Source organism: Siphateles boraxobius, unplaced genomic scaffold (genome assembly GCF_051911475.1).
Source record: "Siphateles boraxobius isolate OS27281-9 unplaced genomic scaffold, OSU_SipBor_1 24, whole genome shotgun sequence".
NCBI lineage: Eukaryota > Metazoa > Chordata > Actinopteri > Cypriniformes > Leuciscidae > Siphateles > Siphateles boraxobius.
In genome coordinates, this window is record NW_027508855.1 from 3,436,121 (window position 1) to 3,463,916 (window position 27,796).

The 27,796-nt window shown below is 36.2% G+C and overlaps 1 protein-coding gene across 1 annotated transcript; it reads right to left on the reverse strand.

The window, feature by feature from the left end:
- Nucleotides 1-707: 707 nt before the first annotated feature.
- On the reverse strand, nucleotides 708-27,544 carry ubash3ba (ubiquitin associated and SH3 domain containing Ba). Its single transcript, XM_077240822.1, has 14 exons — nucleotides 26,918-27,544; nucleotides 11,261-11,314; nucleotides 9,438-9,624; nucleotides 8,532-8,730; nucleotides 8,145-8,314; nucleotides 7,548-7,756; nucleotides 6,830-6,980; nucleotides 5,967-6,084; nucleotides 5,613-5,735; nucleotides 5,379-5,471; nucleotides 5,087-5,231; nucleotides 4,820-4,926; nucleotides 4,585-4,694; nucleotides 708-3,910 (listed from the first exon to the last, which is right to left on the reverse strand). Exons 1-14 carry the CDS (start codon nucleotides 27,043-27,045, stop codon nucleotides 3,773-3,775), a joined length of 1,932 nt encoding a protein of 643 aa, XP_077096937.1. The 5' UTR covers nucleotides 27,046-27,544; the 3' UTR covers nucleotides 708-3,772.
- Between the last annotated feature and the right edge of the window lie 252 nt (nucleotides 27,545-27,796).

Here is a 27,796-nt window from a genome sequence, read left to right on the forward strand (position 1 = left end):
GATGCTATCCGTCAGTCGATGCCCTTTTTAACTTTTCCACAACTTGCTATAGGCTAATATTGGTAAACTACGGACTTCAACGATGGGCTCTTTTTATAAATTTACTAACTTGTCATGGTAAAGTTTTGTTGACAAATTAACATTGCATTGCAAGCGTTACTGGTTCCAGACTTCAGGAAAGCTGAATCAAAATGCACTACCTCACCTGGCCACGTTTTCCACCACTACTCTCGTCTCTTGCTCGTGCCTCGTGCACATAAACGTGTCACGTTTGCCGCGAACAGCCAATCCCCTGATAGATGCGCGCGCGGTTTATTTTTCCTCTGAAATTAAAAAGATCATTAGGGGAAAAAAGAAACATATAAACACATTTACACATTAATATGATTATTATGAACAAAATAAATCATGCATTAACAAATAAATAATCTGTTGATACGATTAATAATTTAGAAACATAGCCTACTGGTTACTAGAAAATCTCATTTAAACTTCAGTTTTAAAATTATTATACCTATACAGGATACAGCTCACACTATCCAACAGGCAACACTGTATAGATGAGACCCTTAGTAATTGCAAAAGCAATAGCAATGTAATTTTATTTCTTAGCATTAGCCTACACTTTGCTTAGTAATGTCATTTCAGTGATTATATTCCATTGTAATGTAAAAGTCTGACAAATATAAAAGAAAAAAACTCTTCAATGCAGGATCACAAAAGATTTATTTGCAAACATGCTTTACAAACGTTACGCATTAAAATAAGTTTTAAAATAAATGTCTACAATCATATTTAAAAAGGTAGCTTCATGGTGGAATGTCACATGCTTTTGGAATCCCAATTAATTTTTTTTACGCTCTGAACTGTAGGCTGCAGTTATGCTATTTCATGTAATACGTTTCATTATGAAATGGTTAAATTTGCATTTTCTTCTTGTGCATGTAAGGATCAATTTTAAGCTGCAGAAATGCCCCAACATTACATGTGAATAACTTAAATCAGATGACCTGAATGAAAACATATATTGATAACTAAACATGACTCATCCCAGGGAGGACCAAACAACATTCAATAATAATAGCTAGTGACCAAGCTATTGGGTGATTTTACCCTTATTATTCTACTATTTTGCATTTAGATTTTGTATATTGTTTCCTCAGTCAATAATCAGAACCGGTAAAAAAATCTCAGGAGTCTAAGTATACACCCCTGAAAAAATGATTAATTAAAACAAAAAATCAATGAAGCACTTTGGCTCCTATTACACTTCATTTTCAAATAGTCAGAAGAAGTTGCACACATAGCATGCTTCTGAAAAATTATAGTGACAACATTACCTCCCAGTGAATAAAACACGGCCTGGATCAACTTTTGACAAGCTGTACGTTCAACCCCCTGTGGTAATACACACTGATACACATTGATAGGGTAGTTGTGTGTTGCCATTTTTGGAAGAACAAGGATCTATGGTAGACATGTTGTAAAGGGCAATTTAATAAGGTAATTATTTTTATATAGGAGAACAGCATTTTGTTTTTCTAGCATATGCACACTCAACCACGCCCACACACACGTACACTGGGATGACCAAATACAATTCTTCATAAGTTCACATAAAGTCAGCTGTGCTGAGATAAATTGCTCATTTAAATGTATGAGTAGGAAGCATTTAGAAGGTTATGTGATACTGTTGAGCTGGAAAATGTCAAATAAATGAAGAAAGATTTGTCTCAGACTCTCTGTAATCTCAAATATTTGAAAGGAATAGTTCACCAAAAAAAAAAAAAAAAAAGTACTGTCATCATTTACTCACACACATATTCCAGTCTTGACTATTACTTTTTTCCATGGAAAACAAAATCAGAAATTTTAAACTGGTCTCTATATGCAATTAAAATGAAATTCTCATAAAAAAGGGCTGAAGGTGCAATAGTACTACTTAAAGTCTTCTCATGTCATACAATGATATGTCTATCATTGATTTCTTGCCCTTAGGTGGGCTGTTAACTGTAAATGCATCCGTATCGTGATACGAGAAAGATACTGGTCATATGCAGTCACACTAGTCCTCATTTACTTTGATTATATTGAAAAGAGTGGCCAAATAGATACAAAATTTACATGTACAGAAACATATTGAATGGATAGCCTTCTCAAAATTCGAAACTGTGAATGTAACAGAACGACTTAACACGGCTAAACCAGCAACTACTATTGTTTCCTATACATTTGCAATGTAGTTTTAAATGCAATAAAGATTTTGGTTACAAAAAAATTCTGCTTTGTGTCCCACAGAAGAAAGAATTTAATACATTTTTAAAGTTTTAAAATACATTTTGGGTGAACTATCCCTTTAATAGTTCCAACATTCGTCCTCTGACAGGACTCATTTAGGCAAGAGATCAACTTTTGCCTGTGCAGTGCACTGCACACCTCATTGTGCATGCTCCTTATCATCATTAAATGTCAAACCAGGGGTGGGCTAAAATAGCTATGAAGTTCAGGGAACACAGGTGGCATATTACAGTAACCGTAACAGATATGCTTATGTAAGTGCTTGGAGTGGAAAAAAACACTGCATTATATAGTGATTTATATCGTCATTTGCTATGGCTTGATTTCTCTATATTCCTATAACAGGAAATAACAAACAAAAAAACCTGAAGCACCAACATATTATCTTTACAACTATCTTATGAATATATACATAAATGCAATTATAATTGTTCCATCTAAAGGTGAAACACATCAAATGGATTTTACTATGTTACTTAGTATATACACACACGCTATGCATTAATGTACAATTCTTTACATTGTTGAAGCATTCTTTCCTGTTTGGTTTGATTTTTCAAGTGCTTAGAAAGTAAAGCTTGCCTTACAACAATGTGTTCCTTAACAGTTGCACAAAACATTTTTTAAGCTGCTGCTTAAGTTTTTTTAACAATCTGTGGCAATGTCTACGAATGTTTGATGATGCCTTAGTAGGTTTATCATCTTACAACCCTACATGCAAAAAGTGCAACAGTACACCTTTAAATACTGTCTCCAAATAAGCCGTAACTAACAGTCCTCCCAATGTGTCCTATAGTTGCAAAGTGTTTAACAGTAGCAGCATGACCTCAAGGCACAGGACGAATGTGCTGTCCACCAAATCCATTTCTAAACTACTTTGAAGCTGCTTCTCAGTCTATCTGACTGCCAGATTATATTCTTGTGCTTTCAGAAGGTTGGTGAGTGGGCTTGTAGAAGGTGTAATTGGGAAATCTTGATGCAAGAGGTTGTGCATGTCTACTTGATTCACAGTGTACTAGGGCGAAATCTCGTTGCCCTACAGAGTCTAGTAAAGTGGAGATAACAAAGGATGCAGAGACCCACCCAGAGTCCAGAAGCATCCATTTTGGAAGTGTTGGATGATGACTCTTCAACTTCGCACACTATTTCCTCCTCACTGAGGCAGGAAACCTGAGTTTATCATGTCTTTGAAGCTCTCAGATTTTTAGTTACTTCTGGGCTACAGTTGGACGCAGGAGTTCTGCTGCAGCTTGAATGGTGTTTGAGCACATGAAAATCTATCGCAAATATTACTGCTCTTATGCTGAATATATAAAGACAGAGTCAATGAGGTGTACTGTAGCAGTGCAAGAACGTGGCTATGGAAGCATGAGCATTTTATAGAGCTATAAAGCAGGTCTGTGATGATGTGACTTTAAGCTACGTCTTCGTTGCCTTTGGAGGAAGAGCATTGAAGGTAAAGTTGCAGTGCCTCTCAGTCCTGCAGCAGCGTTTCTCTCCAGTTAAAGCTGTGATTGGGTCCATGGGTGAGCGGCAGGATGGGCGGGTCCACAAGCTGCCAAACGCCCGTCTCACCCATCTCTTCACAAGCACAAAAGCCTAAGTAAGGTATCTGTGAGAGAGAGAATGGAAAGGGGGAGAATATATATATATATATATATATATATATATATATATATATATATATACACATACATATATGTATGTATAATGACATAAAAATATCAAAATAAATACGTAAATTGATGGGGTTGGGAGATTTTTCATGTTTTTGAATGACTCTCTTTTGCTCACCAATGCAGCATTTATTTAGTCAAAAATACAGGAAAACAGTATACTGTAAAATAGTATTACTATTTATAATAACTTTTTTCTATTTTAATATATTTTACAATGCAATGCATTCTTCAGTGTCACGTGAATCATGCTATTTTGGACAAGAAACATTTCTTATTTATTATCAATGCTGAAAATGGTTGTGCTGCTTCAGATTTTTTGATGGATAAGCTAATCGACTTTGCTGAATAAAAGTATTCATTTCTTGCAAAAAAAGATATATATATATATCAGTGACCTCAAACTTTTAAACAATTATGTATGAATCTAAATATTTTAAAATTTCTTATATTAAATATCATCTGTAATTTACATAAATACCTTTATACAAGCGTGTATATATATATATAAATTGTTTTTTTCAACTCGTCAATATTTCACCTCTGTAATGTATTTATAAAAAAAAATGGAGAAATAGAATATAAAAAAAAAATGCATAAAAGATCTGACCTTTCTGACCACTTGCACAAAGTCTTTAGAGTTCTGTGGGGTCAGACCCTGTATCTGCCTCGTACAAGCCTCAAGAGAGGAAGCATGGGCCACAATCAGCACTGTATTTCCTGTTGGACACCAGAACAACATGGTAAATATAAAACTTCTTAAAGCATAAGATATTTAGATCAATATAGATTCAAACAAACAAACAAAATATATATTAGCAAAAGTAGCCGCACTCATGACCTACCCAGATTATTGCACTCTGACAGAATTTCACGAGTCACTTGGAAGCTGCGACTGATGTAAGTTTCATAGGACTCAGACACAGCCAGTTTACTGATGGGTATATGAGGTCTGCAGGGGAACAAGACAACTTAACAATTCCATTCACTACAGGAAGTTATTTATGAAATCAAATGGAGCCATAAAACAATAAATAATGCTATCAAAAAGCAACATTACAATCAAAAAGTGTAGCAAAAAAAGATGGATAGTACATTTAATGTTAAAATACCTGTACGTTGTATCCACGCTAAGGTTAGCAGCTGCCAGGTCTGCAGGAGGGATCCAGGCAGGTAATGAGGTTCCCGACACCCATTTAGTCCACTCAAACAAACCCGGCTCAACTCTGATCTTAGTCTTGCCATCCTTTTGAAGACCTGAGACATACAGTCAATAACAGCGAATGAGGCACATCATGGGAAGAATTGCTTTAGGGATGTAAATGGGCATGGCTAAAAAAAAGTAGAAACCAAATCATGAAGAAACAAAAGATAGATGAAAGAGCGACGAAGGTGTTATTTTACCTCTGAGGATATTATGAGCTGTTTGCACACAGCGCAGAGATGGAGAACAGTATACAAAGTCTACAACTGAATTACTTTCTAGAAGAGCCTCCCCTGTGAAACAAATCACACAAACTCATGCTAGTGCAGGTAGTGGGGCAGAAATGGCACCTTTAATGCCATTATAATATAAAACAGAAAGGAATTCATGTGATCTTGCTCTTAATGTGTATTTAACAGTGATGAGGGACTGACCAACTAGCCGAGCCTGCGTTGATCCGAACACAGTGATAGGGCAGTCCTTATCATAGTCCCTGAACCCCCCACTCCTCGCTGGGAGACTCGGCGGCATATTGAGGTTTGACCGCACATACCGACCTGCTCAATATACACAAACATAGACAAATGAGTACACATCCAAAAATGAAACAACCTTTTGGCCAATAAATTTCCTTCTGGATATAGTAACTATTTGTCGATATATAGCTGATGAAATATTTTAGAGCTTAATATTACTGTTAAATTTTAAAACTCGCTGAAATATAACCCGATTTTTCCTGCTTGGGTGAACAACTACAAAGAACTGTTTTGGAAAATTGAAAATCAGACCTTTGGCATCAAAGCACTGAGTGATCCAGTGTTTCCCAAAAACTACGTCCATTCTCTCACCATGGCGACACACAAACAACGTTCTCTTAGGCAACCGAGACTGATTGGGTCGTAGGATCTAAAACAAATCATTTTGAATAAAACATTATACATGAAAAAGCTTTTATATTCTGTCACATTCACACAAGATCTTAAAGTCAGGCATGTGATCAGCTACAGTCAAAAAAGAAGGAAACCGGCCCATCCATTTATTATTAATATATTTATTATTAATAAAAAAATGAATTTGATCAAATTAATAAAGATATATCTTATATTGTGGTAGTACATTATATTGTACTGTAAAATTAAAAGATTGAGTGTTGGTTGGGCATGTTGTGCTTTGAACCCTGGCTAACATGCTACGAGTGTCCCGCAGATGGCGCCGTGAGCTTGTGCAATGCTGTCAGAATGTGCATGAAATAAATTTATTTGAAAATGTAACATTTTGCAGATAAACTGTTTAAAGGGGTGATGACATGAGAAACCAAATTTGCCTTAATCATTTGGCATATAAGAGGTCTTTGTACCATTAAAACGTTCTGCAAGTTTCCTCCCTTTTATAAAGGAAGCATTAATCAATCTCCAAATACGTCTCGTAGTGGATCCTATGGGGCAAGGTGACATCACCTAGCTCCAGTCGTTTGCATATGACCGCCTCCAGCGCCATTTCCCGATTTCAATCATCATACAGTAAAAAGCACCACCCCCACCCTCCATTTTTTCTCAGATTTACGCAACTCGCTTGGGTCATACTCTTCAGGGTGGAAAATACAGAAATCTGTACAAATACGGAAAAATCACATCCCTGATAAGTGTTTTACCTGCATAGGCTGACATATGACACTAAGACCGGAGGCATCCAATGGCATGGGGTCATCAAGGAGACGATCATCCAAGTGTGGATCAAAAAAAATCCCACCCATTGCACCTCTGATATTGGTTGGGGGGGTTCCATTAAGGAAAGAGAAAGACCTGAAAAAAGAAGATAATGAGATGGAGGTAAAGAGATGCAGATATTCTTTTAGATTTAGCATACAGTCACCATTAGAGCTCGACACTAAACTTTTTATGTTTTTGAAAAAGTCTCTTATACTCAGCAAGGCTCCATTTATTTGGCTAAAAAACAAAGATATTGTGAAATAGTATTACAATTTAAAATGACTGCTTTCTATTTTTATACATTTTCAAATGTAATGTATTCCTGTGATGACGAAAAGCTGAATTTTAGGGAGCCATTAATTCAGTCTTCAGCATCAAATCATTCTAACGTCTTGCTCAAAAACATTTATCGTAATAATCATCATTAATTTTTGTGGAAACTGTGAATTATTATTTTTCAGGATGCTCAGATGAATAGAAAGTTCAAAAGAACAGCATTTATTTGAAATAGACATCTTTTGTAACATTTGAAATGTCTCTACTGTCACATCAATTAAAAGCTTCATTGCAGAACAGAAGTATTCACTTCATCCATCATTTTTCTCAAACTTTTGACCGGTAGTCTGCAGTCAGCTTTAGTTACTTCATGATCCATCTTACCCATGAAAGACCCAAGTGTCACACTCGTCTGCCCTACTGACGTAATTTTCTGGCAGTAGGCCAGATAACCCTGTGTTCATCGAGGTCCCGTAGACCCAGCCCTCACTGGCAGTGGTCTGTTCTATAGACGACATGAAGATGAAGTCACTGGACACCAGCTCCAGTTCATCATCATTCTGAGGCACATAAGGGTACATCACTCGCAGGGTCTTAAAACAAAAGAGACAGAAAGTTATAAATCCACCAAAGCCAAAAAAGTCAGTATATGATAACATTAATCTTTCAACATTATAATTAAATATATCAGTGTTGAAAGTATTAACCTATATACGTAGATACCAATTACATTGTACTATAAAGTGTATCCATCTAACTTAATTATATTTTAGAAATTATTAATATGGTTGTACGGTTACAGATGAATGTATTGATGATGGTATGTTTTATTTTCTATAGATGACTTTCTGTAGCAAATATTTGGCATCAACAATGGTAAATTATATGCTAAATAATGGTCAATATGTTTAAAACAAACAAAAAAAAATTCTTTGGTATGTATTTAGCAAAAGAAACAATGGATGACAATCAATAGACTACCTCATGATTGGCAAATCGGATGTCTCTTGAAAAGAGGACAGCTTGCCAATCACAGCACAGGGTTATGTCTACACCTTTGGCAAGTTTTTCTAATGATGCATGATGATTGGTTTGGAAGTGGTAGGCCAGAGTTACGTGAAGCTGCTTCTTATGGGTGTCCACATGAACATCTGGAGAGAGAGAATGCACATTATTTTACATTGCAACCCCATTGGCAATGCAATTATATATTTTTTTTTTCATGCCAGAAAAGAACACAAAAATTTAAATTGAACTGAATACGGAAGAAGGGGAGCAACAAAGAAAGAAAATCAAGATTATTGCTCCACAGTGTCATCATCAGTAGCAATCACAAATGAACACATTTAAACACACACACACACAGACCTGCTTTAGATGCCGCCTCAGTGGCAAAGTCTGCAGCAAAGCTCTTGATCACCTCAGCCACCTTCTCTTCCACAAAGAGGCCAATGAAGTTTGAGGATGAGTAAAACTCCAGGGGGAGCGGGGAAGGGAAACGACCTTTCCACTGACCTACCACAGCCTGCAGAGCTTCACAGAGGGCATCTACCTTACCGTCTGCACACTACAGTGACAAAGAGAGGGATACAGTTCTACAATGATGTTGTCAACAACACTGAACATACGCTACCTTTCAAAAGTTTAGGGTAAGTTTTTGGTTTGGAAAATCATTAATACTTTTATTCAGCATGGAAACATTAAGTTGATCGAAAGTGAAAGTAAAGACTTTCAATTTCATATAAAGGCTTTTCTTTAGAAATTTCAATCCAAATCAGCATATTTGAATGATTTCTGAAGGATGGTATGACACTGAAGAATGGAGTGATTGAGTGAATGGAAGATAGAAAACAGTTATTTATATTGTAATAATATTTCACAATATTACTCTTTTTCTGTATTTTTGATCAAATAAATGCAGCTTGGATGAGCTTAAAAGAACCTGGAACGGTACTGTATATCATACATGGTGGGGAAGATTATCAATAAACAATGACTTGATTTTGGTCTGTTTGTCAAACAAACCTGTCGTATCACTTCAAAGTATAGTCTGAATATTGGACCACTTTAAAAGGTACTTTTTATAATAATTTTCTTTACTTTTTTTCACAAAATATCTTGAAATATTCTTTTATAGTTTCTAAGTTTGATGTGACCAAAAAGAAAACCACTGCTAAACATGCATTTATAAAGAGGTATTAAGTAAAACAACCCTCAAGAACAGCGCCGAGAAAGACGCATATATGGTTGGAAATGTTGATGAAGTGCTCTAACCATGAAGAACTGGCAGAGGGTTATGTGAGGGAAGATGTTGTGGGCTTTGTTCTTTCCACATGTGATGCGACTCTGCTGCCAGAAGTTGGAGAGCTGGTTGAGGAGGGGACCGCTGGGTTTCAGGTACAGCACATACTCCCTGGGTAAAGGATCGTCCAGGAACGGGTCATCTACATGGGAAAACAACCTGTAGAATACAGACATTCATGCCATGTTGGATATACTTTGTAAAGACATTATGAATAAGTGAGCAGTAATTTCACTTTTTGCTTGGCATGTAAAGTAAGGACATGACTGGCTTAATTTCATTTTTAAAGTGAGAACATATCAACAGTCAAATATTTCTGACTCCCTGGCAGCAGAGGGCAGCAGTAAACTATTATAGTGCATTGAAGTGCACATGAAGCTGAGTTCATGAGTACATGTGAACATCTGATAGTGTAATGCAGGGCTCTCAAGTCTCACGCATTGTGCGTGAGACACACGCATTTCAACCCGTTCACACGCCACACCTTGTCTTTCTCACGCTGAGGAGTAAGGGAACTTGTCCCGCTATAGGCTACAATTAATGGACGAGACGCAGGCAAACGGAGGGAAGTTCTCTGCCGAGTTCATAGCATCTGTCTCGAGTTATAATACAGAGTTAAATGTTAGCTACCAGCCAATCAGAAATTAGAATTAGTTGTTTCCGGGTAAATTATGTGTTCCCGCTGCAAGCACGTTCGTTACTAGACAACACGCGCACACACGGAGTGGAGTTGAAAGGGCACGATCTGATGAATGCGGTTTGCGGACATCTTCATTTATTTTTTATTTTTTTAGCATTTTGATTTTACGATTCCTGGATGATATCTCTTGCCTGTGGTCAAAGACAGTGAGAGCTGATGTTGAGGAGTATAGGCTATAGCCAAATTCGTACTAAATTATTTTTGATGCATTCAAAAACTCTCCAACTGCTTTTAAAGGGGTCATCGGATGCAAAATACACTTTTATATGGTATTTGCAAATAAATGTGTCTTTGCAGTGTGTGGACACAATCACCATGCAATGAAAAAAATCCATTCACTATTTTTTAATTCTCAAAAAGCCAAAAAGTTGTTGCTCATTATCATTTAAAGAGACATGCACCGAAACGGGTCACTGTGAACAGAGCTGTTTTTGAAGAGGTAAAAAGGGTGTTGTTTTACACAACCATTGAGAAATTTTAACCAAAGTATGTTACAAACTTTACATGGAGACCCAAAAGAATCATACCAACTTGTGGAAAATGGGCATCCGATGACCCCTGTAAAGGTGACCGGTTTGGGTCTTGACATACATGCTCATGGCAAGTTGTTATGACACAATGTTATGTACATTGAGCACTGATGTTCAGTTGGCTTGTTTGGGGTCAAATTTATTTTTATTTTGCAATAAATTTGTATTTTTTAAATATAACTATTTATTTTATTTGGATGAATTTGTCTTTTTATCAGATTTAACAATTGTTATAATTTCCATTTGTGCTGGTCAATTAAGAACAATAGGCAAAATTGAACTGCTAGCAAAAATTGAAGCGAATTTGGTTGGGTCGAGGGACCGCTGCTGCAAATATTTGGGTGGCTCCTCCCCTAAATCTCACTCTAAACTTTTGATAAAACTTGAGAGCCCTGGTAATGTTTCTTTTCAGTGTGTGTGTGTCTGGGTGCATGTTAAAATGCAACATACTATAATTTCAAAGCTCAAAGAGTGTCTGTGGATCAGCACGGTTCAACTGAAATGAATGACTGTCAAATCCGACATGGGTCACGGACGGTGCATGTGTGTGGGTGTGAACACTCACCAATCACAGGCTGCTTGTACATTTCTGCCCCCAGTCGAAACCAGAGCTTTTAGCCTGTAACAGAAAGGACAGAGAGAGAGAGAGAGAGAGGGAGAGAGATCAGCTCAATTGCTGTACTGCTCACAAAATCAATGGCCTTCTTTCCGGAGGATGTTTATCAGGACATTAGCGCTGAGGAGTTTTCTCAGAGATCTAAATTTGATATTACGGAGATGTTCCTCTATTGTTCCTACCTATGTATCTGATACACATATCACACATTAAATCAAACGCAGGCTAAACAAACTCCATAATAATTCTCTAGTCTAGACCACCCCCTGTCCCCCAGAGCAACATTGGGAAAGATGGATTTATGAAAATCAAGGAGGTTTACTTATCCGGATTAGTTTAAAGAGGGACATGCGAGTCAAAACCACCTCAAACACATTCACTGAAATATTCACATTGAATATGCAGTTCCATAGATTAGTTCATTCTGATTGGTCAAATTTTTTTTTTTTGCATAAAGACCACAAAACTGTATAGGATGTACTAATGTTTCTTATGGTCTCTTTCTTCTCACATAATAGAAGTAATTTACTTATTTATTTATTTAATAATTAGTCAGAGAGTTTCCTATGGACAGCAACATCTACACTGGCATTCAATGGTTTGGGGTCAGTAAGTCTTTTTATAAAATACATGAATACTTATATTCAGCAAAGATATATAAAATATATCAAAAGTGACAGTAAAGACTTTTACATTATAAAACATTCCAAATAAATGCTGTTCTTTTGAAGATTATATTCATTGAAGAATCCTGAAAAAAAATGTGTCATGGTTTCTACCATGGTTTTTCATCAATGATAATAATGAGAAATATTTCTTGACAACTAAATCAGCAATATTAAAATAATTTGTGAAGGGTCATGTGACACTGAAGACTGGACTAATAGCTGCTGAAAATTCAGCTTCGCAATCACAGAAATAAAGTACATTTTAAAATATATTAAAATAAACAGTCATTTTAAATTGTAACAATATCTCATAATATTAATCTTTTACTGCATTTTGATCAAATACATGCAGCCTTGGTGAGATTTAGAGACCTTTCTAAAACATTTAAAAATCTTACTGACACCAATGAATGGTATATATTCTTAAAAAAAGTTATATGTCCTTTGGATGAGACGTTAAACCGAGGTCCTGACTCTCTGTGGTCATTCAAAATCCCAGGATGTCCTTCGAAAAAGAGTAGGGTTGTAACCCCGGCATCCTGGCCAATTTGCCCCTTGCCCTCTGTCCATCGTGGCCTCCTAATCATCCCCATATACTGATTGGCATCATAACTGTCTCCTCTCCACCAGTAAGCTGGTGTGTGGAGGGCGTTCAGGCGCAGTATGGCTGCCGTCGCATCATCCAGTTGGATGCTGCACATTGGTGGTGGTTGAGGAGATTCCCCCCTTCCATGTCAAGCGCTTTGAGTACCCAGAAAAGCGCTATATAAATGTAACATTATTATTATCATTATTATAATATGAGTAAAGAGCAACCCCCTGCATTTGTCAATGCATTGAACATCTCACAAATGCTCACTAAGTCTGGCTAATTTAGCTAGTATCTTGCTTATAAAGGTTATAGTGGAAAATAATAACACTTGCTCTGTGGTTTAAAGAACTGTGATGAGAAAGAAAATGTGTGCTATCTCTCTCAGTTCATAAAACACTCGCCACAGCCTCCTTTTCTCTCTAGTTCTTTTTTATTCTCACTTTTTATCATACAGAACTAAAAGGTGTAATTAAAAGCAATCTGACACCTATGGTACAATAATTTAGGGTCAAAGACCCACAGGTTCATAGTTAGTGGAAGTACATTACTTGGTAGGGATAATTGCACATAATCTTCTCATATGTAGGATGATATTGTTTCCTCTGCTCACAACGACATATTATCCAATCTAAGGTCGCGCTAAACTCACTGTCATTTCCTCATGTGTCAGCTGACATCTCAAAGGCTTTTTTCCTGAGCTGATTAAATTATCTTCTAAATTTAATTAGTGTCTTTTTATAAAAGCTCTAAAAATCACACACTGACTAACTCTCAGGGGAAATGGGCTGTTGTGCACGGTGGATAGGTTTGAAACCTCAGTAAAACGGTAAATGCTGCTTCAGGTTTGAGGAAGGAGAAAAAAAGACACCAAAGTGACTACAAGACAACATAAAGGGACGTTCTGCTGGTCAACAACGAGCAATCAGTGAAAATACGAGTACTCTGAAATACATTTAATCTCATCCTACCATAGACATTTCATTTCCTCAAACTCAGGATGGATCACAAAAAGGTTTTCAGTGGCAGATTAATGAAACAATACGAATGAACCTGAGTAACATTTCACTACAAGTGTACGTGCTTCCCTTACACCTCGCGAGAAAAAACCGACAAGACACAAGAACAGAGTCACGCGTCAGAGACGAGAGAAATTATGCAGATTATGCACATTTTCAAAGTACAGGAAGCCTCTGGTAATCGACGCTACACGATGCATATCTGACAAATATTTATGTTCATTGCAGATACACCAAGGTGATTTATAATACATATCCTCTCCTATCAGCAAAGAAGTAAGCATGGAGCAAAGCTAAAAAAAAAAATACTGTGATATTATTTTACAATTTAAAATAACTTTATATTTTAATATATTTTAAAATGTAATTTATTCCTGTGATGAATTTTTAGCAACCATTACTTCAGTGTCACATGACACTTCAGAAATCATTCTAATATGCTGATTTGCTGCTAGAGAAACGTTTCTCATTATTATCAGTGTTAAAAACTTTGATGAAAGCTTTCTTTGATAAATAATAGTAAGAAAAAAAACAGCATTTATTTGAAACAGAAAACATTTGTAATAATATAAATGCCATTACTGTCACATTTAAACATGTTTTACACACACAAACATAAATATACTTGTTTAATTATTTGTTGGTTAGTTTATTTTATGCATTTATTTATTTATTTGTCTGAGTTACATTTGAAGATTACTGTAATAGCCAATAGTGCGTGTGTGCATTTTTGTGTGTTAATCCAGTTCGCTGCCTATGCATAGTGCTCAATTACTCTATATTTAGTTGGCTTCCTAGAGAAAATGGTCATCATGCCAACTAACCCTCAGGGCCCAAAGCCACAATGCATGCTGGGATGGGAAAGCCCATGATTCATAGCCATATGTCTACAAATGCATAAACATGCAAGATGTATGCATTTATACACTCTCAAGCTCAACACGTATGAAGAAATGCAAGCATGTACTGTATGTAGTGCAAAACGTTGTTCTCCAACACTCATGCATGGTTAATGACACTGAAACATGGTGAGACAAATATTAAGACTTTCATACATGCATGATCAAGTTCAGATGCCTGTACAGTCTCCCATACACAATTTTCATTGGTGGAGAGCTATTATGCCATGAATGAAAATAAAAGAGATTGTTCCTTAAAACACACACAAAAAAAGGTTCCAGAGAACTTGCTTTACAGGTAATAGAAAAGGTATGTTGTACAAAATATGAGTAGAAAAGTTGGTGTCAATATACAAGGTGTTGATTGTAACAGCAAAATCCCCATCCAACTGCAAAAGCACCACAAGTAAACTATCAACCATCTGGTTTGTTATGAAGTTAATATGTAAAAGAACAACAACAGCAGTTTTTGTAGAGGAAACATGTTCCTCAGTCGCTCAAGGTTGGACTGAAGTTTAAGACTATACTAATCACATATAAACCTGCATTAATCAAAGAGATTTACACAGGTTATTAAGAAGCATTTGAACAAACTCCACGGGTAGCACGTTCAAGACTTCATCACACCCCAACCTAACACTTCACCCACATGCTCAAACTTTCATCACATATACATCCACAAAAACACAAGCGATGCTACACAAGAAACAAAAGTGAGGCCACACACACGTACCAGCTCCTATACAGACCATACGCGAAAGAGCACAGATATTTATTCTACCTAATGCACATTTGAAATCAGAACTGAAAATCATTGTGCATCCGGGATCACTCACACACACACGATTATCCATCAGCCTATATGTGTGTGTGTGTGTGTGTGTGTGTGTGTGTGTGTATTGTGTTACAGGCCATCTCCTCCTCCCTTCCCCTCTGGTCAGTGCTCCAGGCAGGAACTTAATGATTTATTTATAACCTGTATTTCCTGTGCAGCATTTAAGAGGGATGAAGAGGCTGGTCCAGGATTACATTTGACTGGGTGTGCTTTTGTGTGTGTGTGTGTGACCATTCATGTACAACAACAAAAAAAGACACATAATTATCTTTTTTTTCCCTGCCTGTTATTAATCAGCCCTTGTAACATTGTCTTGAGAGGTGGAGTACAAATGTGTAACATATGCATAAAGAATAGTGTCTAACTCAGTGCATATTTTCGCCATCATTCTCGCTGCTTTGGCCGAATCTCCAAACTCTATGGGGAAATAGTCACTTCCTGTTTACAGAGGAGTAAGTTAGCATGTATTCCCCATTCAGTACAACATAGCGCAACACCCACCCACACATTCACACACGCAAACGCACATATAGAGATATAAAAGGGTGTCCTAAAAGGGTGTCCTCGGGTGCAGATATAGCTCATGAAGACTCAATGATATTAATAATGAGGGGATTTCATCAGACGATGAAGCCCGATTCAGTTCCTGCACTTTTCTCCGGCAATTTTATTACACAAACCAGTTTTGTATGTGTTGCTACGCATGTTTTTTTTTTGTTGAGGAACAATCCACATGTAAACAATCTACTGTAAATAAAGTCAGAAGTAGAGAAAACTCAAACACTAGGATTTGTTTGAGTATGGGGGACAAATGTGGTATCAACTTAAAGTTTGTCTGTGCTTTCAGAAAACACAATATAATAAGTTCTATAAACACAAAACTAATAAAAAAATGTACTTGTGCATCAATAAGCTTGCATTTTAAATTAAGCTGAGTATTAACATTACATAATAGTGATTCCTAGCTTATCTAACTTGTTTCAGAGTTACTTCTATACACCAAAATACATACTCACTGAAATGAAAGAAACTTCGCAGAAGAAAACACTAATCAATTGTGACTTGAACCAACTTTTACAATAAGATATACACAAAAACGCTATGTAAAACTAAAACATCAATGCTTTGATCAATATCATTGATCAAACTGAGCATGCCCAGAAGCCTGTTAGTTGGACCCTTGCCACCAAATTTGAAATTGCAGGTTCATGCTGTTAAACTTTTTTTAGTCCTCATACTAAATGGCCTAAAAACTGACTTAATTAATTTCAAGTAATGTCGACTTTTTCTACATTCGACAGCACAAATAGAGTTTGTCAGACAAAAAAGAAGTTGCATTTTTTTAACAGTGTTTTTGGAGACCAAAAACCTCTTTCTCAATCGCAAATTTTCCACTGAGGTACAGTTATCATTTCCATTTAAACCATGAATAGGAGTTCGTAATAAGTAACCTGTGGCGAGCAACTCCACTTGCCCTTGACCTATTTGGTGCTTAAATGGTGTTCATTTTGGATCTTACCATCACACCATCTATCTTTCTCTTCCATTCTTTTTATTGCTCCTCCATCCCATACGGAGAAAATGAGAGGAAAGAATAACAAATACAGTGTGTGATGTCTCTGATTGTTCTGCTCTCTCTCTCTCAGTGCACATATCCTCATGCACAATTGTTATCATCTTACAATAAGCCCTTCTCCTTCTATAAGTAACAGGACTGGCTGGCCGTGAACATCTTTTCACGCTCATCTCGTGTTCGCCTAGTTAACAGATTATTATGTTAAAACTACAGGGAAGAGACTCCCAGCTTTTGTGAGCATGTTCTCGCTTGGTTAGGGTGCATGAGACCGGGCAGATGGTGACACTGTTTATCTAGATGGAGATGGGAAGGACCAGCAGGTCATTAAAGAGAGAGAGAGAGGGGGGGGGGACTTATTCATGTAACAAGCAATATTAAAGAGAGAACTGAAAACAGCTTCTTTTATCTGTGAATTGCTGTGAAAAGCAAGCAAATACAATTAATGTAAGCCTATAAAACTGTAGTTGAGCTAAACACTCTTTGAGATAAAGATTGTGTCTGCGGTGTTTAGGTGTGACCATGGGTTTGAACATGCATGCATGACTAAAACATGATTCATTGTGACTGAGCAATTAACAACAATTTCTGCCATTTAGAAATGTCACAATAGACTGAAAGAGACGTATGAAGGTCTGGATTGCAAAGTTATAATCAGAATCACACTGCTGCTTCTTCCATTACTGCTCATCATCTGGAAACTTTGAGCTTGATTCTGTAGCGTCTCGTGTTCTCAGATTCAGTTTTCAGTTTGGTTCAAATATAATCAGGGCAAGAGTTTTTACCAGAAGAGATGTAACGCTAAATGCCAAGATTTATTTTTTAAGTTCTTGTGTGTTGTGTGAAGGAAGTGTAGCAAAACACTGAACGTTGACAAATAGATGGCTAAATGGACTGTGGAAACAATGGTATTCCCTTGACGTACAAAGCAAATACCGTGGTACCTTCATTCAGTGACACAAAATGTATCAAAGTATCATGGTATTCCCATTTGATACACTGACTCTACCATAGAACTTACACGCTTTTTGTATTGTACCACTTAGAAAAAAGTACAATGCATTATACTGAAAAAGATATAACTTTTACAGAAAAAAAAATATAAAAAACACTTAAATACTAGTGAAAATGTGTTAATGTGTTAATTGCAAGTCACCTTAACATATACAGTGAAAAACTATACATAGTTTAACATCACATTATATGCAATTTAATGCATGTTTTGTTTTGTTTTTTGAATAAAAGCAATAAATTACCATATACATTAGGGGAAAAAGTAAAAGGATAATCCCAGAAGTCCCAGGATTATACATCACATATGATTATATTTCATTAAAATAGTATTGTTTCTCCTTATTTTTGTTATCAGTAATGCACAGTGTTTTTTTACATTTCTGGTTATTTTGTTAATATTTAATGCATTATTTTATTGTCGTGTGTGACAGTGATGGTGTTTTGTCTTTGTGTTCATGACCCTGTGCACCGTCTATGTAGATTATTGGCCATGATTTATGGACAGACCATTTGTGATGAACTTATTCATCATGTGGCTTCCTATTTCACCATCTGTACTATAATAATGGTTATCATTACATTTTAAGGCAAAAAGCTAATTTTGGCATTTCAGGTATAGTAGCATTATATCACTTAATGAAATATATAGCCACGTTGTTGTCTGTAAGTGTGACATATGGTACAGAGGGAAGCACAGAAGGCTTTAAAAGCTACAGTACATTTTGTCCCAAACATTTTAGATTATTCATTATGATTTATTCATTTCTGCTCTATGATTTATTCAGCAATAGTTTATTCATAGCCAGAGGACACATTAGAAAAGAAACATCAGAGAACGGTAAAATTTAAACCCTTCTATTTATGCATTTCTAAACAAATGCCCTATCACGCCATTAGACGAGTTTCCACCAAAATACCAGTTACTACAAAAATATTGGTCACTTAAGAAGCCAAAAAAAGAAGGTAAACAACAAAAAGATTGTGAAAGCCTCTCTGTTGGGGCATCCAAAATATATTTTTCAATACCAATAATATTGGTAGCATTTTACAACAAGGTTCCATTTGTTAACATGAACCAACACTAAAAAATAAAGCCTTTATTAATCTCAGTTAATGCAGATTTCAACATTTACTAATACATTATTAATAAAATGGTATCTGTTATTATATATGATTTGATGGACCTGATAACATGAACTAACAGTTTTCCTAATTAACGTTAACAAAGGTTAATAAATCCTATAACAAACGTATTACTCACTGTTGATATTATAGTTATTTGGTACTGCAAAGTGTTACCATAATATCTGTAGCAATTTAGCAACTGTGGTATCTTGATAGAAACTACAGTTAGCATAAATGTAAAGGTCTATTTAACTTCACATTATGAAAATTAATTTTAATTGCAGAATCAATGTGAGGACAGAATATCAAAGCAATACGGAGATGCATTTGTGTCTGTTTGTTCTCTTACAGTACGCTCACCTGACTTTCACACACAGCTCAGTGTACGGTTGGGCTCATATTTACTGACTACAAAGAAGGCTCATATGTATTTGCATGTGCTACTCGCTCTTGATTCAGTTTCTCTGAACTCTTGCCATGGTATTTCAGATTATGCACATATGTCTATGTATGATGTACCTCACTATATCTGAAGTTTTGAGCGTGCATGTGTCTTTCCACCCCCACGTCTCTGTCTCAGCACATATGGGTTCCTTTATGTCCCAGCAGCCACGGCGCTCTCTAAAGGTCACAAACCACTTCCTGAAATGGGGCACTTCCTCTTAGCGGACAGACTTTGCACTGTGAGTTTACAAGGAGTCTGCAAGCGTATAGGAGTACTGTTCATAAACATGACATTTTAATTTCAAAGACATATGTGACTTCCTTTAAATTTTAAATAACAAAGTTACTTAAATTTAAATGAATTTTAAAAGCTCTATTATAGTTAGAATCAGGTCTATTTAACTAAATCAATAACAGAGTTACTGTTATTAGAACTTTACTTACTTACTGTTAAGTAAACTTGGTGACCCTGAAAAACTCTGCTCAGGGAAGAGAGTTCTGGAGCTGTGATTTCATGTGTTTTCATGCTCAGGTAAAAAGGTGAGAGACTGAGAAAAACACACAGTAGAAGACAATTTCACCAGGACACAATATTATTTCTCAGTGGTTGCTCATTTATAACTCAAGAGACTTGATGGAATTCTGAGTTCTGATTCTTTAAAGCAGCAATTTGTCTAAAAAAAACATAAGTAAACATAGAAAACAGAGATATGTACACTACCATTTGCTTATTTGGGGTCGATAAGATGTTTTTGAAGGAAATCTCTTATACTCCCACCAAGGCTGCATTTATTTAATATTAAAATAGAAAAACCCTCTAATCTACTGTATATATTTATGAATTTTCAGCAGCCATTACTCCAGTCTCCAGTGTCAAATGATTCTTCAGAAATCAATCTAATATGCTGATGTGGTGCTCAAGAAATATTTCTTATTATTATCAATGTGTGTGTGTGTGTGTGTGTGTGTGTGTGTGTGTGTGTGTGTGTGTGTGTGTGTGTGTGTGTGTGTGTGTGTGTGTGTGTGTGTGTGTGTGTGTGTGTGTGTGTGTGTGTGTGTGTGTGTGTGTGTGTGTTCTCGCTTAGCTGTGATGTTCCTCATTTGTAAGTTGCTTTTGAAACAAGCGAGAAGCGTATATTAAATCGTTAAATGTAAACGCAAGGCTGATAAGCACAATGATTTGAGAAAAAGTTTCCATTTGCTCTTCATTTAATCTCACCTCTGTAGAGAGGAAATACATAAAAGAAAGTGATTTTTGCGTTCTATGGTTGAGCGCTAATTTAATCTAATTTAAAAAGTTTGTGCAATTACAAACATCTTCATTCAGTTTTAGAAGACATGAATACTTTGCATCAATGCTAACAGACTTCATGGCATTCATTCAATTTTTTTAAAGCTGAAATGAGCTAAACATTACATTACAAACTGTCCAATTGTTTGCAATTATTTTGTGGGACAGTAAAGGGTTGACTGTTTTTTGTTGAGCTCAAGGCAAGCCTCTAGATACTGCACTGTCATGGCCTTCCTACTTCCCATATTTTCTCTGAGAGAAGCTCATCATGTGATGACTCCACACACACAAAGCAGAGGCTTTGTTGTCTTTAAGAGTCTTTGAGTCATAGATTATCACTGAATATCTGAGAATGGCCAGTACTGTACTATTATAATAAATAATAGGCAATTTTGTAGAGTTGCTGAAAATGTGATATTCATTAGGGGCTCCATACCAGGTGATGGGAGTCAACACAACAGAATGCACAAATGAAAACATATACAAAATATACACAACCTACAGGTGATGAACCAGAAAATATGACTCATGTACAAAAATGTGCACACCGACACATGGCTGAACCCAGAACACATAAACAGTTTGGCTTACAAAGAGTTAAAATACTCCCCATAAAAGGTATATGTGCGCTCTTAATTGATTTGAGGACAAACTTAATCCCAGTCAGGAGCTGTTTGTAGGATATGAACGGCCATTTATTTTCAGTGTAGCTAACTTTGGCCAGCTTCATGTTATTAACGCACTCAACGAGGTTTAACATTGCATTATGAGCTTTTAAAATCTGCTAATTTGAAACACCGGAGATCGGAAATGTAAAGTATAATTTAGCAAATAATCTGAATGATTCAAGAATTGGACTCATTAGGTTCTTGAGTTCAACTCCCAGACTCCCAAACTCCCAAGTTTGGTTGCAATTTTGGTCGCATTCTTCACCAGCAGAGCATCATTAGATTCATGCAGGTTTGGAATACCAAAGGTGGGTAAACAAAAAAGACCTCACTGTATTTTTATTTTTGGGTGAAATATCCCTTTAAACATGATTTTCTTTATCGTTAGGATCACCAATATTTAATACCAGCCTTTATGAAAGCCTATGCTATGTTCTTTGAACGGAGTGTTCCCACCTCAAGACAGACTCACACTCTCCTTTAAAACTCTCTGCATGAGTATTCTCCTCTTGCCTTTCTCTAGCGGAAAATGTGTGCAACTCCTGCATCAACGGGCGAAACTGGAAAGAGTCCCTAAGCAGCTGGGACACAGAAACATCAGTGTTTCCACTCAATGTATGAAAGCTTCCCACTCAAACTGACCTTAACACACACACGGAAACCTCCAAAAAAGAGCAAAGTTTCAAAACTTGTACACATCTGGTTATAACACAGTTGAGTCAACAACAGACACTAAAGTGGTTTAACCACTATAGGCGAGATACAAATCTGAATGCCTTCACACAGGAAAATGTGTATTTCTGACTTCACAGAATTTAAATTGGGTTTAAGGGGCAAAAAAATACAGAGGGCTCCAAATGTTTGAGATCGCTGAAAATGTAAGCTTTTTTGGAAACAAAAAGAAAACTGTACAATGTTTTAACATTTTAACAAAGAAAAGATTATTTAAAGAAAAAAATAATATTTAAAAGATACACAGATATTAAAGGGATATAGTTCACCCAAAAATGATAATTAGATTAAATTAAATAATTAGAATATATTTTAAAGAATATGCATGGGTAATCAAACAGGTGATGGACTCCATTGACTTATACTATACTATGGGAGTCAGTGCGGCCCATCAACTGTTTGGTTACAGACATGAGGTGAGTAAATGATGACAGAATCGTAATTTTTGGGTGAACTATACCTTTAAGATTCTAAACAAATAGCTAAGCTGATAATTATTTTATTGTTATGGCCAATAATCTATAAATATTAAGATTCTATACTATTTTTTCAAAATAAAAAATGCTATATTTGTATATGTATATATTAGGGGTGTAACAATATATCACAATACAAAAATGCAACAATATGTGGATAGTGCCAATTTGTATTGTTTATAATTCATCCAAAATAAAATTTCTGTGTGAGGAAACAATTCAAGTTCTAAGAGTTTTAGTGTCAGTACTACATTAAACTACTATATAAATGTTGAATACAATTTATAATAATTCAATGGGGGAATATATATGGGTTCTGAATCTGATAATGCCAAATGTGTGTGTGTGTGTGTGTGTGTGTGTGTGTGTGTGTGTGCGCGTGTGTGTGCGTGTGTGTGTGCGTGCGTGCGTGTTTGTGTGCGTGCATGTAAATATTACTTCTCTAAATGCTATCTACTGTGATAGAGAAGTAAGATATCTTATGTTGTCGATGGGGTTTAACATATTGATGTATAATACACAAGTTCATTTCACAGAAACCTGGTCACTAAGAGACTCTGGCCCAGATCAGATATTGAAACAAACAGCTAGTGCTTGCCAAACAATGCTTAACCAAAGGCCCTTAAAGTAGTAAACTTCAAAAAACATACTTGCAGTATGGCAGATTCAACAAATTTAACAAATGGAATGCAACAGCCACTGAAAAAAAACTTTTCAACAAAAATGTTCTAATTAAACAGCTATTCGTTGAAACATTTTACTTTTCTCCCACTGAAAACAGAAGTCTCCCGCTCTTTCATCTCAATGACCATTCCAGCTGGGCTACTTGTGTCCAGCAAGACTGATGGAGACTCCTGGCATGTGTTGCCATGTTTAGGCTATTACGTATCAGAACAGGGAAAGTCTCATGCAAATGTCAAATATCTGACTTTTCATTATGTCCTTTAAAGGCCCTTCAATGCTGAAACTGTTGTAATAGGTTATATATTTGACCTAACCAAAATAAGCAGTTCCTGTTGACTAATGCGTGTCTGTGTAACACTTTACAATAAGTTTTCATTAGTTAACTACTTTAGTTTACACAAACTAAGAATGAACAAGAACTACAGAATTTATTAATCTTGGTTAATTTTATTTTCAACATTTACTATACATTATGCAAATACATTTGTTAACTTTAGTTAATGCACTGTGAACTAACAAGAACGTGGTGGATTTTTATTAACTAATATACAAAGATGAATTAGTACTGTAACAAATGTATTGCTCATTGCAGTTAATACACCATTATTGTAAAGTTTATTTGGGTTTCAATTACATGGGTTGACAATTAAGTATGAAAAGTGAGAGGCAGCAAACATATCATATTCATAGTTAAATAAAATTTATTTTTATATTACAACCTCATTTTGACCTTTTCTTCAAACTTAAAAGCTGAACCCTCACATGGTATGGCAGCTGATGTATACAAATGTAAAAAGTACAATTACTGCCATAAACATAAGTAACATGTAATGTATTGTTTTTTTTTTAACTGAGCTATAAACCTTTTTCATTGATGGTGAAATAAATTCCTAATCGCATTAAAATCTTAGCAAATTTTAACGGTCAGAAACTGGATCATTAATTTGTATGTCACACCAAATGAGGACATGTCAAAATAAGGCAATTATTACAAACACGGTATGCAAAAACAATAATTATATTGTTCGGTGCATATGCATATGTAAGGAAACATGTTGATTCAAGTAATATTGTAGGCTATATTGTGTTCAAAATTACAGCTCTGTAGGCTACACCTACACATTAAAAAAAATCAAATACAAACATGTCACAATTTTATCTACTCTCCCATATTTATGTACATAAGCATATGAAAACATCAGTTCACGTAAAATACGCTACTTTGGCAATGAAAGGTTTGAATTTATTTACTTTATCTTTCTCCACTTGAGGACATGGTCAATACCCATGTATCCAAACACAATCTATGGTGTGATTTTTTTTTTTACCAACATAAAAACAAGACCGATCACTATCATTTAATCCATATATGGCACTAATCACATCAGAGTTATTAAAAGCATGTTATGCCAACCACCCATATGCATACTACTTGATGTCTAACACTTAAGCAAACTTTTAAATGCTGTCAGAAGCAGACAAGCAGACAGACTAACCATAGAAGGTTAAAAATCTAGCATACCACTACTTCCGATGTCAGCAAATGACAAATATTTGGGCAAAAATTATTTTGTCAAGGCCTCAAGGACGATGACAACCTTAATCCACCAGCCACGTACATTCATGAAAAAGATCAGTGTCTTTATCCACACAGGCACAAAGCCTTGATATGCATAAAACCAAAACTGGATGAAATTCATCAACAACATTCAATAAAGACATCTTGGTCCATTCACCTTTGTTTGCTCTCCCTGGATTAAATATGAAAGGAATCATTTGGCCTGTATATCCCAATCTAGTCACAAACCGTAATAACACGCAGAGGCAAGGAGGATTCCAAACAGATTATTTAAAAAAAACTGGAGGATTAAGCCCAAGCGAAAAGTAAAGACATGAGTAAGCGACAGAGAGAGAACATGTGGCTAAAAGAAGCAGAGATGAACTGTAATTTTGATGAATTAGAATCTAGCTCCTCACTGACGGCAACCTAATGCAGCCTTCATGGTTGGTTGGAGACACCTTACTCCAACCGTCCTTGGAGTAGAACAATGATGGAAAGGACAGAATGATGTTCAGATTGGGCAACTTCATCTAAATCAAGAAACTCGCTACATTAAAAAGTGGTATGGAGCCACATATGGTATGATGTCACTTTTTTTGTAAAGATCTGATTTGCATTCATGTATTGATCTCAATCAGAATTCCGTTTTTTTTTTTTATTATCACTGGAACCAAAGTGACATTCTTATGCCAACGACATACTGAAACACCTGTCTCTGAAAGTGTTTCCTGCATTTATTACCCCTTTATTATGATGTATGGATGAATGCACGTTTTTGAGCTTCAATCTGTTGGTTGCAATCCACTGCCATTATAAAACTTGGAAGAGCCAAGATATGTTTTAATATTACTCCGATTGTATTCGTCTGAAAGAAAAGTCGTATACACCTAGGATGGCATGAGGGTGAGTAAATCATGGGCTAATTTTCATTTGAAAGTGAACTACTCCTTTAAATGTTCATTTCAACCTTTATTAGTGCTTTCAAATCCATTAATCGCATCTAATACACAGAAACGCACACAAAGACACACACAGATACATAATACAATAATTATAATATAAATATAATAATATATATAAACATATATATTATGTAAACAAAAACTTTTATTTTAGATGCGATTAATCGTGATGATTAATCGATTTGACAGCACTAATTATTATAAAGAGTTATTTAGGCCACATTTAGTGGTTCTGAGCTAACATGAACTGACAATGAACAGCTTTATTTCTATTAACTAACGTTAACAAAGATGAATGAGTAACAAATGAATTGCTCATCCTTAGTCAATTTTAATAGGCTAAATTGATTAACGTTACGTTATTATTAAGCGCTACCAATAAATAAGTAAAGTTTTGTTTGTTTAGGTTATTATGCCTTTTTTATATAAAAGGTTTGTGAAAATTCTGTGAAAAAAAAAGAACTGAATTACATTTATTTCGGATTATAACTGTTATTATAACTGTTCTTTTGGGACAGTCAGGAACTGAGGAATCATTCATGGAATCGGAAACTTTAGATTCCTAACATATAGCTTGCTATCTTCAAGTATAGGCTACATACATGTTCAAGCGTCATAATGCCATGAAAAAAGAACATTCGTCAGACAGTTATGGATGCGCTGACACAACGCCAATAGGACGCGGATAGCGGTGATCTGACCTCCCAGCGGTACCAACCTCATCCGCTCGAGGAACATGTCCCGTCTGGACAGATGCTGCCCAGACCACGTATGACGAGTTTCAAAGAAAACTGCTTAATGAGGCAACAGGAAAACAACTTTATAACCGATCGAGCCTATTTCCCACTTCGTCATATTAATCAATAACACAACCAGACCGACGCCATTAGCTGCAAATGCAACTTGCACTACAAATTTCATATATCTGCCATGTTTCTGTATTTCCAAAGGGGTTTTGTATTGCTCTTATTACAAGTGTTAGCGTTATTAACGTTTACAGCTGTTGCAGCTGCAGCTGCATGGTGCTAAAGATCTGGGAGAGATGAAACTCTGGTAGCCTACTTACGCCCTGGTTTTTGGGAAGCCCATTGACAGCAATACATCCAGACTATTTCCATGTTTGACAGTTCCTGGCCGGTTCTGCCGCTGCATCCGTGGAGCGACTTTGGCATATAGGTCCTCTTTTGCTGCCATGGTTCAACTTTCCATTTGGTTTCAGAACAGCGAATTGCTTACTTTTGATGAGTCCAAATGGACAGACACGACACACATTTAAAACATCGAATCAAGCGCTACAGTATCTTCAGTAAAGGCTGGTTCAAAAACGCTCCATTATTCCCCACAGTCGGGCAGACAGAAGTCTTGGCGGACGCGCTACAATGTTTCTAAACACAAAATGATTTGAGCTTCCTGCTGGAGCGCTCATGTCATTACAGTTTCGAGAAAGGGGTCACTAGTCGGAAGTCAATCTCATTTGCTCCATGAATCGACAACCATCGCTGTCTGCCACCTGAAGAAATATAATTCGACGGAGTCTATCGCGGCTCCACGTAGAAAATGTTGTATAAATACGCGTCGCGAGCGAAATCTATCAGTACTTGTTACATCGGGTTCCTTCTACATGACTTATTTATGAATGGGGCTTGACTGAAAGCGGAAGCAGCCTATCAGCAGACAGGGCCCACCCGGCCCCGCCCCCCTCATCCTTAAAGTCGCAGTTTTCAAAGGTGACGTTAAGCAGATCAGATGCGCTCGGCGCAGTTCATTGAGAAGCATCATCGTCATTGACGTTCTCTTCTCACATTCAGCCGAACGTTCTTATGTAACTGTGCGCAGGTAGCATTATGTGGAAAATACTTATATTTTGTAAAATGTTAAGGGTCTTATAGCTAGAACAGAGGAAGAAGTATCTTGAAAAATCATCCGTTCAGAAACCAGTGAATGA

Coding starts and splice junctions, on each gene's coding strand:
- ubash3ba (XM_077240822.1), bottom strand. CDS start 27,045: ATGGCAGCAAAAGAGGACCTATATGCCAAAGTCGCTCCACGGATGCAG. Junction 11,315..26,917: donor GGCTTCCCAAAAACCAGGGC/GTAAGTAGGCTA, acceptor TTTCTGTTACAG/GCTAAAAGCTCTGGTTTCGA. Junction 8,315..8,531: donor TGAGGCGGCATCTAAAGCAG/GTCTGTGTGTGT, acceptor CTCTCTCTCCAG/ATGTTCATGTGGACACCCAT.